The sequence below is a fragment of the Gastrolobium bilobum genome, unplaced genomic scaffold (assembly GCF_033153095.1).
Source record: "Gastrolobium bilobum isolate Gb01-03AN ecotype WA unplaced genomic scaffold, APGP_CSIRO_Gbil_v1 utg2184, whole genome shotgun sequence".
Classification (NCBI taxonomy): Eukaryota; Viridiplantae; Streptophyta; class Magnoliopsida; order Fabales; family Fabaceae; genus Gastrolobium; species Gastrolobium bilobum.
Genome location: NW_026899222.1, coordinates 669,946 through 682,090, shown reverse-complemented (window position 1 = coordinate 682,090; position 12,145 = coordinate 669,946). Strand labels below are relative to the sequence as shown.

General features: G+C 36.2%; 1 protein-coding gene across 1 annotated transcript; it reads left to right on the top strand.

Annotated features, from left to right (window-relative positions):
• The first annotated feature begins 7,548 nt into the window (after positions 1-7,548).
• On the top strand, positions 7,549-8,229 carry LOC133288478 (uncharacterized). Its single transcript, XM_061486234.1, has one exon. The coding sequence runs from the start codon at positions 7,549-7,551 to the stop codon at positions 8,227-8,229; it is 681 nt and encodes a 226-aa protein (XP_061342218.1).
• Positions 8,230-12,145: the final 3,916 nt, after the last annotated feature.

Here is a 12,145-nt window from a genome sequence, read left to right as displayed (position 1 = left end):
CGTCATCACCATGTCACTGCCACCAACACCATCGCCACCACTACCACGACCACGACGTCACCGCTACCATCACCACCACAGTCACCAACCACCATTACCATTGTCGCAGTCACTACCGTCACCACCACTATCGTCGCCGCCACCAACCACAACCACCATCGCCACAGTCACTACCGTCACCTCCGCCACCATTACAGCACTCCCGCCATTACCATCACCACGTCATCGCCACCACTACCACCACTGCCACCTACCACCATCGCCACCGGCGCCGCCATTGCCACCACCGCCACCATGATGTCATCACAACCACCACAACCATTGTCGCCGCCACCAACCACCATTGTCGCAACCACTGTTGTCACCTCTACCACCACCATCCCCACCACACTACTGTCGTCGTCGCCACCATTACCGCAGCCATCGCCGCAGCCACTGCCATCACAACCACCATCACTATCTTCACCTTATCACTGTCACCATCACTACCATACCACCCCCTGCCGCCACCACCACAACCACACCATATGAAAAAGAAAGTGATGATCGAAAAAATTTATATTTAATAGGAATTTTTTATTGTATTATTTGTTGTGTTATCAAACATATAATTCTCATTCTCGAAAAAAAAATAGAAGATGTTATCAAACATATTTTAAAAAAAAAAAAAAAAAACTGTTCCAAGACACAGAAATAAAAAAGAATTATTTCATTTTAGAAACAGAGAAGTAGAAGAGCTGGGAACTGAGCTTGATGATGGAGGAAGTACTGGTCAATCAAACAAATGATAGCTTAAGAGCATTGGATTGCAGTGCCAGATTTAATGCTAAATTTGATCATTTGTTGGTAAAAGTCTGGCATATGAAATATTTAGGGTTTCATATGGATCTTTGTTGGATGTTAAATCTTGTTAAACTTGTTTGGATTTTTATGTTTGTGGAGAAAAACTAGCTTGTTAAATTTATCCTTCTTATGTTTAAACTAAAGAGACAGCACCTTCAGGTCGGGTGTTAATTACTTTTTCTCGGCAAAGTAATTGTTACCCAAAACTTAATTTAATGTTTATTATGTCATTTATGAAGTCAGCAGCACTGTGTGCTTTGTGGGTGCTCTCATATATATCATTCAAATCTATCATACGTATCTGTTGCTTATCTTGTTTTTGCTTTATTTATGTATTTTCGCATACTTGTGCTTCCCAGGTACATGAGAATATGAGATCAAAGGGATGCATAATAATTATTCTATTCTAGGTTCTCCGCTTTGTTCATCCTGCAAAACCTCATCACATTATGCATATCATCAACATATGCTATCATTCAAGACATATATATGCTACATATTTTTGTTACGTAACAATTACAAGTCAAAGCTTTGTTTTATTACCTGCACAAACTTAGTCATTTTGGAAGATGTGGAAGCAGATGCAGAATGTTCCAGAGACCGTAGCATAGGCATGGGTTGGTCCAACTCCTCCTCCTCCTCCTCTAAGTCAATAATTTCGATTTTCTTCCTATTGCTGGAATTATTCACTATTGGAATATCATTCAAGACTCTTTTTCCTCTTCCATGAGAAGCTTGGGTCATGACTTCAGATTTCGGAACCTGAGTAAGACATTCAGGAAGAAAAGGAGCAATGTGTTTGGGGAGCATGGGAACACCTAAAATAACCTTATTTTCATCAACAACAGGAAAATAATGTTTGGTATCGCAGATTAGCCCCCTCAAAGTTCTTCCAGAATTAACATCTTTAAAACTGACCCAGAATCCATCTCTATATATTCTGTCAACTACAACTGAAATTTCCTGGCCCTCCTCGACGACGTTCGTTAGCTCAAATTTTAATGTTCCCCTACTTTGAGGTTGTTGAACAGCAGCTTCAAATCCAGGAGGCACCAATGCATTGTCATCTCCTTCAATATTGTGGATTATCCTTGGATTCAACATAATATACTTACTCCCTTCTTCATCAGGTCTTGGGTATTTCCGCGCACGACTACGTTTGACAGCGACATCTCCTGAATCAACAGGGTTGTCATGTTGATTTGATTTGCTCATTGCTCCTACAGTTAAATAATTAAAAACTGTTCATTTATCAGCTACTTGATGAAGCATTAAAGCTAGATCAACATGATACAATAACGTAATTTTCTCACCAAGATTCCCCCGTAGCATCTAAGATATGTACCTATGGTCATCTTATATCCATGACATAATAAAAAAGCTTGTTCTCTTATATATAAATCTTTTTTGTATGCGTTAAAATTTATGTTACTTTGAAACCCTATACCTCAAACTCCTTGATTCAAAAACAGGTCCCGTTCAAGAAATATATGCACTTTACATTAATGCAAGATTAATTAAATTAGTGCCCCTATTACAATCACTTGCATTAAATTTATTCTGAGTTTGTTTGCTGAAATTCTAGGCTTCCAGCTGCCTCAAAGTTTATTCAAGTTAACACAAGTGAAGAGCTCATATTCTTTCTCCATCAAGTATACGCAACCTGACCTAATTAACTGCAAAGGTCAAGCAATACCTAAGAATGGATATAGATCCTGTCAAAATTTAATATGATTTTGTCATGCCTTAGATCACAGCCATCTATTTACAAATCAATGGTCCAACTGCAAATCATATATTATTTTGTAAAATGATAAATCACTTTTATTAATGACTGTTGATCTGTGAATGGATGACTACTATCTAAGACATGACAAGTTCATGTCAAATTTTGACACGAGAGAATCATGATCCATATAGCAAAAGTCTCATATATAACCAGGTTGGAAGTTGAAAAATAATGGAAAACTTTATAATACAAATATGATGGGAAGCTAGCATATATAGCCTAGATGTCCATCAACTGAACATTTTTGCTTGAAAACATTCAATATTGTGAAATTTTATACGTACGTGCAAACTAAATATGAGACTAACGAGGTGATAAAAGGGATGGCTTAAGTGAACAAAAGTTAATGGTAAATTCTCTTGTGCATTCCTCATTTCTCAACTAATCTGCTATATTTATTTATTTTCTTCATTACTTATATATTCTTAACATTGGTTAGCATTGAAACATTATGTCTCCAGTCAAATCAAAAAGAGAAACAAGTGCACAGCACCTAAACTCATATTCTCTAGGTTTTGCAACCCTTGGTACTTATCCCAAAACTAGAGCACCGCAACCAAACTCTCCCATTTCCTTCTCTTCCATACATCCAATGGCCTCAGTTCCTATTAAATCGCACTCTATCATTTTTGTTATTCTATATAAATTTTACATGCAATTCAATCAACCCACATTACTTTTATATATAAAAAAATCTTACGTCATTTTTTTAATAAAAAAATGTAATCATCAAAATAAAATTTAAGAAAATTGAGCATCAATAAAACGAAAATTCTCATACTTTAGTATTTGTTTTGATCAATAACTAATAAAATACACAAAATCTGCAAAAATACACAAATGATAATTCATGGCATAATTAATACAATAAATTGTTAAGAAAATAAAAATCCTCGCCAACATACCTTTTCGAGAGGCGTAACGTCGGCAGCAACACGATTACAGGAACTCCTGGGACAAATTTCAAAATATAAAAGTAATCAAAAAAAAGTTATTAAATTCAACATCACATGAAGTACAAACCAATTAACTCTAATAAATAACCACTATAATCCGTTACAATATTTGAAAACCCTTCACACACGCGCACACACATATATATATAAACCCCGGCCCTCCCCAAAAAATAATAACAAGAGAGCTTGAGAATAACATTGACAAAACCATAAAATATTTTTAATTAATGAGAGCTGGAGATATTACAAGACAGCATACGGTTTAGAGTGGTGGGGTAAGGAAGAGAATATTTGTGATTGAGAAAGCAAAAAGATTTATTTTTCAGAAAACTATGAGATTGATTATACACAGAAGAAGAAGAAAAGATGAGTGTTTTATACTATTGAACAGTTGTCTCAGCCAGCTCAGAATGAGGGACATGCAGACACTGCATAACGTATGTTAGAGCAACGCTTCTGACAAAACAAGTTATTATTTTGAATAGGATAAGTTCAAACTGAAAAAGTATATTCTTCTTTTTTTTAAGATGGGGGTTTCATGATATTATTTAATTCACTTTTAAATTTTTCCTCATTTATTACTATTAATTAATATCTATAAATAATACATATGAATTAGAAATTAATGAATATATTTAATATCAATTAATTGATAGTATAAATGGTAAATAAAAAAAAAAATTTATTAATAATACAAGAATTATTAATATAAATTAAATATTAAAAATATTCATATTTGTATTCTATTTTTAATATTAAATTCAAAAATGAAATAAAATAATATTCATCTGATATTTAAATTATTATAATATTATAACACGCACGTATATATATATATATACATATATATATATATATATATATATATATATATATATATATATGTATATTATTCTTTTAATATCCACAACAATTAAAATATTAAAGTCAAAGAATGGGTTTTAGTAACGTTAAAACGGGAAAAATTGAATTTGACTTGACTGCAGGATGGAGGAAAAAATTTATTGGACACGGTCATCAAGGCTTCACCTTTTTAAGAAATTTTAGTGCACATAAATATATTATTTTTGTGTGCAACAAATTAATTAATAAATTATTTATTGTTATTTAAAAATATGAAAAGTTTGAGAAGATCCTCTAATGTTTAAATTTTACATGATAGTTTATCAATAAAATAAAATAAAATTCACATGACTTGTTTTATGTAATATTTTTGTATCTATCTCTTTTTTTATTAATGATAATTGGACACACCTATTTAATGCATATATATGAAGAAAGAGATAAACCAAAAAATTTCATATAATTAGGTCATGAAATTTTAATATGACAGGATCCACTTTCAATGTTTGACTGGCATAAATTTATGAAATTATTTAATATGTTAGTTGTTTAAAGGGAAAAATGTGGGAATAAGAATTTAAATATTACTTTTTAAATAAATATTTACAAAAATATAGCTATTTTATAACTAAATACGAATCTATTATACTTAGACACATTCATAATTGGATGTGGCCACTCACACCCAATCCCTCGCGTAACCCAAGAAAAAGACACGCCCTATAAAAACGTGACAAGGTAGGAGAGAGACGCACCGAGTATTGGGCGTGACCCAAAACATTATTTTTTTTTTCTCGCCTATTTCTTTTCCAAAAGACCGTTGTTTTACTTTCACCTTCTTCTCTTTCTCGCCTTTGACTAAGGGTCCGTTTGGATGAGCTTTTTTTTCTTTAAAAGTTACTTTTTTTAAGAAAAAAAAAAAAGCACTTCTCACTTTAAGTTCGTTTGGATGTCTGCTTTAAAAAAAAAAACATAAGTCACAAAAAAAGTCAAAAATCTGTTTTTTTTTATAAGCTGAAAATTCTAGCTTCTAAAAATAGCAGAAGTCAAAAGTCAAATATTTTTTTCAAAAATTAAATATTATTATAAAAATATAAATAGCTTTAACTTTTGTAAAAAATACTTTTAAAATAAAAAAAGATAAAAGCTATTTTTTTTTAAAAGCGCAAAGAAACGAGCTCTAAATTGATTAAGAAATGCATCCTCTCCAGCTCACGTGGGATTTTATCCGTCCAGATACATGTCTCCCTTAATAGGAGAATGTATTGGCATAGTTAATTTATTAAGAGTGCTAAAATCGTCGAAAAAGATAATAGTTAATTTATATCTGGACCGCGCTGAATGTTAACCAGAAACACATCTGTTATTACAGGGCAAAAAATTTGTTCCATCTTGCAAAAGCTTCGTAGTGTTTAATAATATTGTAATTATCATTCACCTGGGTATGAAACTGCAAACAACTAGCATAACATCGAATGATGAAACATGCGCTTTATTGATTTCATCATTTATTCAATTTTACAGCAAAACAAACATTACAATTTGTAAAAGTAAAAGTACTCTCTGGATATTTGAAAATATTGAGTAGGAAGTTGTTAACTTCTGCATAAAAACTGCGAAGCGATAGCCAAGGAATAGAGTAGTACTAGACTACTAGTAGAGAGCGCTACACGAAACTATAGAATAGAAAGGTCTTCACAATCAGCGATCAAGGATAGAGGTCGATACATGAAACTATACGAAAAGCTCAGTAGTCATTATCCCCTTCTCTCGACACAAACTTAACAGCTCTGTAAAAGGAGCAAACTTTTTCTCCCGACCATACACAATTTCATTCCTTTCACCTTCTTCTCTTTCTTTGTTGAATGTCATATGTAAGAAGCATAAAAAAAGCAAAACATTAAGAGGCCAAAAAAAAATCTTTTCTGTCATGTCCCACGAGCGTGTCTCTCAAGTCTCATCTATCACGTCTCCTGTACGGCGTGTCTCTAGGTCACGCCTAAAAGCTGAGTGTGAATAGTCACGCCCAATTCTATACATATCTAAATACAATATATTCGTATTTAGTTATAAAACAACTATGTTTTCGTAAATATTTATTAAAAATATAATTTTTAAATATTTTTGTCAAAAAATATGTATCCTTTCAAATGATGGTTTAAAAAAAGGGAAAACATTTTTTCATGTTGCATGAGAACTCAATTCTCCTGTTGTGACCTTTCGATTTGCGTGCAAAGCTTTTTTTTTCTTTTTTTTTTAATAAATGTGGGACTCACCACTAGTTGAGTCACAACATGAGAAAATCAAACCCCTTAAAAAAAACACGTAACAAAATAGTTTTTCGCAAGAAAGATAGGTGTGGTATCTAACAAAATCTGTTTGATAAGTTTAAAGAAATTAATAGGTCTAAATCATGCCCTTTTTTTTAATAGGTTCGATCAATCTTATAATTTAACTTATATTATATTTTTAACAAAAAAAAAACTTATGTTATATTAACATGTCAGATCAAATTTTAAAAATATCATATATATAGAACTAACTAATTTGAATCAAGTAAATACAAAAGCACAGTTGGCGCGCGTAGTCTCATGCGTGCGATTTTTTTCTCTCTGTTAGGGTTTGCTGGTTCGTGACTATTGCTGAGTAAGAGAATCAAGGTAGGAGATGGAGACGGTTGATGATGGTTCGAAAGGAGTGAGAGAGCGCACGACTGAGGAAGAGGATTTGATCCAAAGGAGTGTGAAGAAGCCGAAAGGTGCTGTGGTAGTAGATGAGCATATGAATGATGAAATGCTGGAGAAGTTGGATGATGGGGTTTGCGAAGAAACCAAAGCCATTCTCCCTGAGAGTGCCAAAGCTAAGCAGGGAGGAGTTGGTAAGAGGGTTATTTCGTACAAAGACAAGTTGCTGAGACTGAATGGTGGAGAGGGAAATTCGAAAAGTGAGGAGGATGACTGGAAGGAAATCCAACGCAGGGATGAGGAGGAGGATAGTTGTGATGAGGATCTGGTTCAAGGACCTGAGGAGGATCCTTTGTGCCCAACTCTCCAGTTTTCTAAGAGTGAACACAAGGAGAGTTGCAAATAGTGGCGAAAGGCTCTTATTATAAAGTTGATGGGAAAGAGAATAGGAACTCGATTCCTGATGGCTAGGTTACAAAGGCTTTGGAATCTGGTATCGACTTATAAACTGATAGATTTGGACAACGGATATCTTCTTCTGCGGTTCCATGATGATGGGGATTATGTGCATGTGCTGGAGGATGGCCCCTGGATAGTTATTGATCACTATGTGGTGGTACAAAGGTGGCGTCCTTTCTTTGACCCGTATTATGAGGGCTTCAAGAAGATGGTTGTGTGGATTAGGGTCCCTGGGCTTTCGATTGAGTTTTATACTGCTCATTATTTGTGGAAGGTTGGAAACTTATTTGGTCGAACTCTTAAAGTTGATAGGAATTCTCTAAGGAAAAATGAGTTAGGGGATGCAGTTATCACTGAGAGAGCAAAGTTTGCCAGGATTTGTGTTGAAGTGGACCTCGGGAAGAGTCTGCTATCGAAGTTCAAAATTGGGAATAAGATATATCAGGTGGGATATGAAGGCATCCACTTAATTTGCTTCAAGTGTGGTGTTTATGGGCACAGGCAGGATCAATGTGGGGGAGAATTGCTCCCAAAAAAGGGGAATCAGATGGAAGAAGAGCCTAAGGGGCAGACTAATATGGAGGAGAAATCTGGTGGAACTACTAAGGAGAACTGTAAAGAAGAGGAAGCTTTTGGGAGTTGGATGGTGGTTTAAAGATCTAACAGGGGAGGGAAACCTAGACATGTTCTGTTGAGTAAGGCTATGGAGAAGGAGGAAGGTCCTATGGCTGTTTTGACGAAATCTGTGGAAGGGAGGGTGGTCACCAGCATGGAAGAAGGTGAAGGGAGTTATGGTAATCAGACATAGCCTATTATTAAGGAGGCTCAGACTCAAGTAGAAGGTCCTATCAAGACTGAGGTTACTAAGAAAGCTGATTTAAAGGCAGGTAGTTCAGCTGATTTAAAGGTAGGTAGTTCAGCTGAGAAGGGTGGTAGTAGTGGAGCTTATTGTCCTGAAAATAGTCCAAAGAATGTTAGGATGGATAATAGTTTACAGAAGAAAGGTATCCTAAAAGAAAGCAGAAGTAAAAGTGGGAGTAGTGGAAGTAAGAATTACAAAGGAAGCTCACTTGACTTAAAGAAGGGTGATGTGGAAAACTTACCTCTGAATGCTACTTTGGGGGGAGCTGGGAAGAAACAGAGAGGCAGAGTCAAGGCTATGCCATCTGGAGGGAATGGTAATTCAGGGGAGGAGATGGCAGCTCAAGTAAAAATCAAAGGTAAAGGGGTTGAGGCCCCTGTATTGTTGAATTCTTTTGCTCCTCTTCAGGAGGATCTGGTTCTGGAGGAACAAGTAACACCCTTGGAGGGTGTTAAGACTATTATTAGTCTTTAATTTTTTGGGATGAGGATCCCATACTTCCCTAGTAGCTGTTATGTTTATTTGCTCTTGGAATTGTACAGGTGTAGGGAAAAAAGAATTCCCTGCCCTCATTAAAGATTTAAAATATAGGTTTAAGCTTAGTGTTTTGGCTTTGTTAGAGACAAAAATAAGTGGAAGTAGGGGTGATAGAATCATAAATAAGCTGGGTTTTTCTAAAACCTTTAAGCATGATGTTGTGGATTTTGTCGGAGACATTTGGCTTCTTTGGGATGATAGGAAGACTAAGGTGGAAATTGTTGTTGTACATAATCAGTTTATTCATACAAAAAATTTTCATGTGGAGGAGGAAAAGAGTGAATTTGTTACCTTTGTGTATGGGAATCCTAGAAGGTTAGAAAGGCAAGCCTTATGGGAAGAGCTGGAGCCCATTGCTCAAGAGGTGGATGGTCCTTGGGTTGTACTAGGTGACTTCAATTCAGTTCAAAAGGCTTATGAGAAAATAGGGGGAAAAGAAGCCTGCTGGAATAGTATGAGGGAGATGAACTTGTGTTTGGCCAATTGTGATCTTCAGGACATAGGGTTTAAGAACCTAATTTTACTTGGAAGAGGGGAAAACTTCAGGAAAGGCTTGATAGACCCTGTGCTAATGAGGCTTGGAACCTAAGCTGGCCGAATAGGTTCATGTTTCATCTTCCTTATTTCAGCTCGGATCATAGACCTATACTGCTGGCTCATGAGCAGAAGAATAAAGCTGATGTTAGGGAGAGACCATTTAGATTCCTAGCCTCTTGGATGACTATGGATGGGTTTGAGGATATGGTGGAAACCAGCTGGAATACTCATCATGATTGGGACTCGGCCAGAAATGAGTTTGAGAGGAGGGCTAAAGAATGGCATCATAATGTATATAAACAAAATACTAGAAAGAAGAATATAATCTATGCTAGGCTTCGAGGGATTGATAACTACAGGAGGGGTAGATATGACCATAGCATGGAAATTCTTCAGAGGGGCCTTTGGAAGGAGCTGCAGGAGATCCTTATGAGGGAGGAATTGGACTGGTTTCAAAGGTCCATATGCCATTGGTTGAAGTATGGAGATAAGAACACAAAGTTCTTTCATTCAGCAACTATATCTAGAAGGAGACATAACAAAGTGGTTGCTTTAAGAAATGAGGATGAGAATTGGGTTACTGATAAGGAGGAGCTCATTAATATGGCCAGGAATTATTTTGTAAAGTTGTTTGCTCCTGATGAAGAGGAGACTGAAGAGTTTCCTGTGAAAGGGTTGTTTCCTACTCTTAGTAATAGAGAGAAGGACTATCTTGCTAAAGTGCCTACATGTGAAGAGATTCGTGGAGTGATTTTTAAAATGTGAAAGTTCAAAGCCCCAGGGCCTGATGGTTTGCAGGTTGTATTCTTCCAGAAACATTGGAATTTGGTGGGGGAGTCTATTTGCAGGCTTGTTATTGATATTTTTCTGGATCCTATGAAGGTTAAGGAAATCAATAGATCATTGATTTTCCTTATTCCTAAAAAACATAGTCCAGAAAATATGAAAGAGTTTCGGCCCATAAGCCTTTGTAATGTAATGTATAAAGTGGTAACTAAAATTATAACAGAGATTGAGAGACTTTATGCCTAGGGTGGTGGGCCCAAACCAGTGTAGCTTCATCAAAGGGAGACAGAGTGCAGATAACATTATTATAGCCCAAGAAATTGTGTATTCTATGAAAGAGAAGAAAGGGAGGGAGGGGTGGATGATGATCAAGGTAGATTTGGAAAAGGCTTATGACTGCCTTAGTTGGAAATTTGTTGAGGATACCTTGGAGGATGTGGGTCTTCACAAGAATCTGTCAGATCTGATTTTTAATTGTATATCATCCAGCACAATGAATCTTTTGTGGAATGGTGGTTTAACAAAAGATTTTATTCCTCAAAGAGGGATTAGACAAGGAGATCCTATTTCTCCATATCTTTTTGTCTTGTGTGTTGAGAAACTGGCTCATCTTATTCAGCTAGCTGTGGATACCAGAGCCTGGAAACCAATCATGGTTAATAAAAATGCCCCTCCTTTATCTCATTTATTTTTTGCAGATGATATCATCCTTTGTGCAGAAGCCTCTATGGATCAGGTTTATGTTATTAATCAGGTTCTCAAGTTGTTCTCTGCTGCTTCGGGCCAGAAAGTCAATGAAGAGAAATCCAGAGTATTCTTTTCCAAGAATGTGGGTTTTACTAGAGCTAAGGAGATCAGTGAGTGCTTGGGTTTGGGCATTACTAATGACCTGGGAAAATATCTGGGTGTTAATCCAAATCATAGAAGGGTGTCCAGAAATTCTTTGAACTATGTGGTGGAAAGGGTACATAATAGGTTGTCCTCTTGGAATCAAGCCTCTATATCTTTAGCAGGGAGGATCACATTGGCCAAAGATGTCCTGGAAGCTCTGCCAGCATATACAATGCAAACCACTGATGTCCCCATCAGCATTTGTAAAGAGGTGGAGAAGCTGACTAGAGGTTTTATTTGGGGATCAAGTCCTAACAAAAGGAAGGTTCATCTGGTAAACTGGGAAAATGTTTTCAGGAGGAAGGAGGATGGAGGCCTCGGTTTGAGAAATCAGAGGCTGATTAACAAAGCTTATGCCATGAAGATTGGTTATGGGGTAATGTCAAATAATGGTGCTCTATGGGCCAGGATTCTAAGAAGTAAATATCAGGTGAATGCTGATTTAATTCCAATGCTAAAGGAAGCTAGAGTTAAGTCTAGTACTTGGAGAGGAGTGTGCAAAAGCTGGAGTCATGTTCAGGATGGGGTGAGAATTCATATTGGCAATGGGAATAAAACAAAGTTTTGGTCGGATAATTGGGTCCCTGAAATATGAAAGATTATAGATAGAGTTGTTGAGCCAATCTCGGAGGATACAATTAATTGGTGGGTGGTGGACTGTGTGGATGATGATGGAGGCTGACAGTGGTCAAAATTCAGTAAATTCTTGGATGATGAGGTTTCTATGGCTATTTCTAAGGTGAACCCTCCAACTGAGGCAGCTGGGGATGGCAAGGTGATTTTGATTCACTCCTTCACAGGTATTTTTTTCATTATATCTGCTTATAATACCTTGAATATCCCTTTGGATAATGGTGATAGTAGAGACTGGATGCTGGCTTGGGAGTGGGAGGGACCTCAGAGGATTAGAGCCTTCCTTTGGCTACTTGTTGGAGAAAATTTGCTCACCAATGAACAA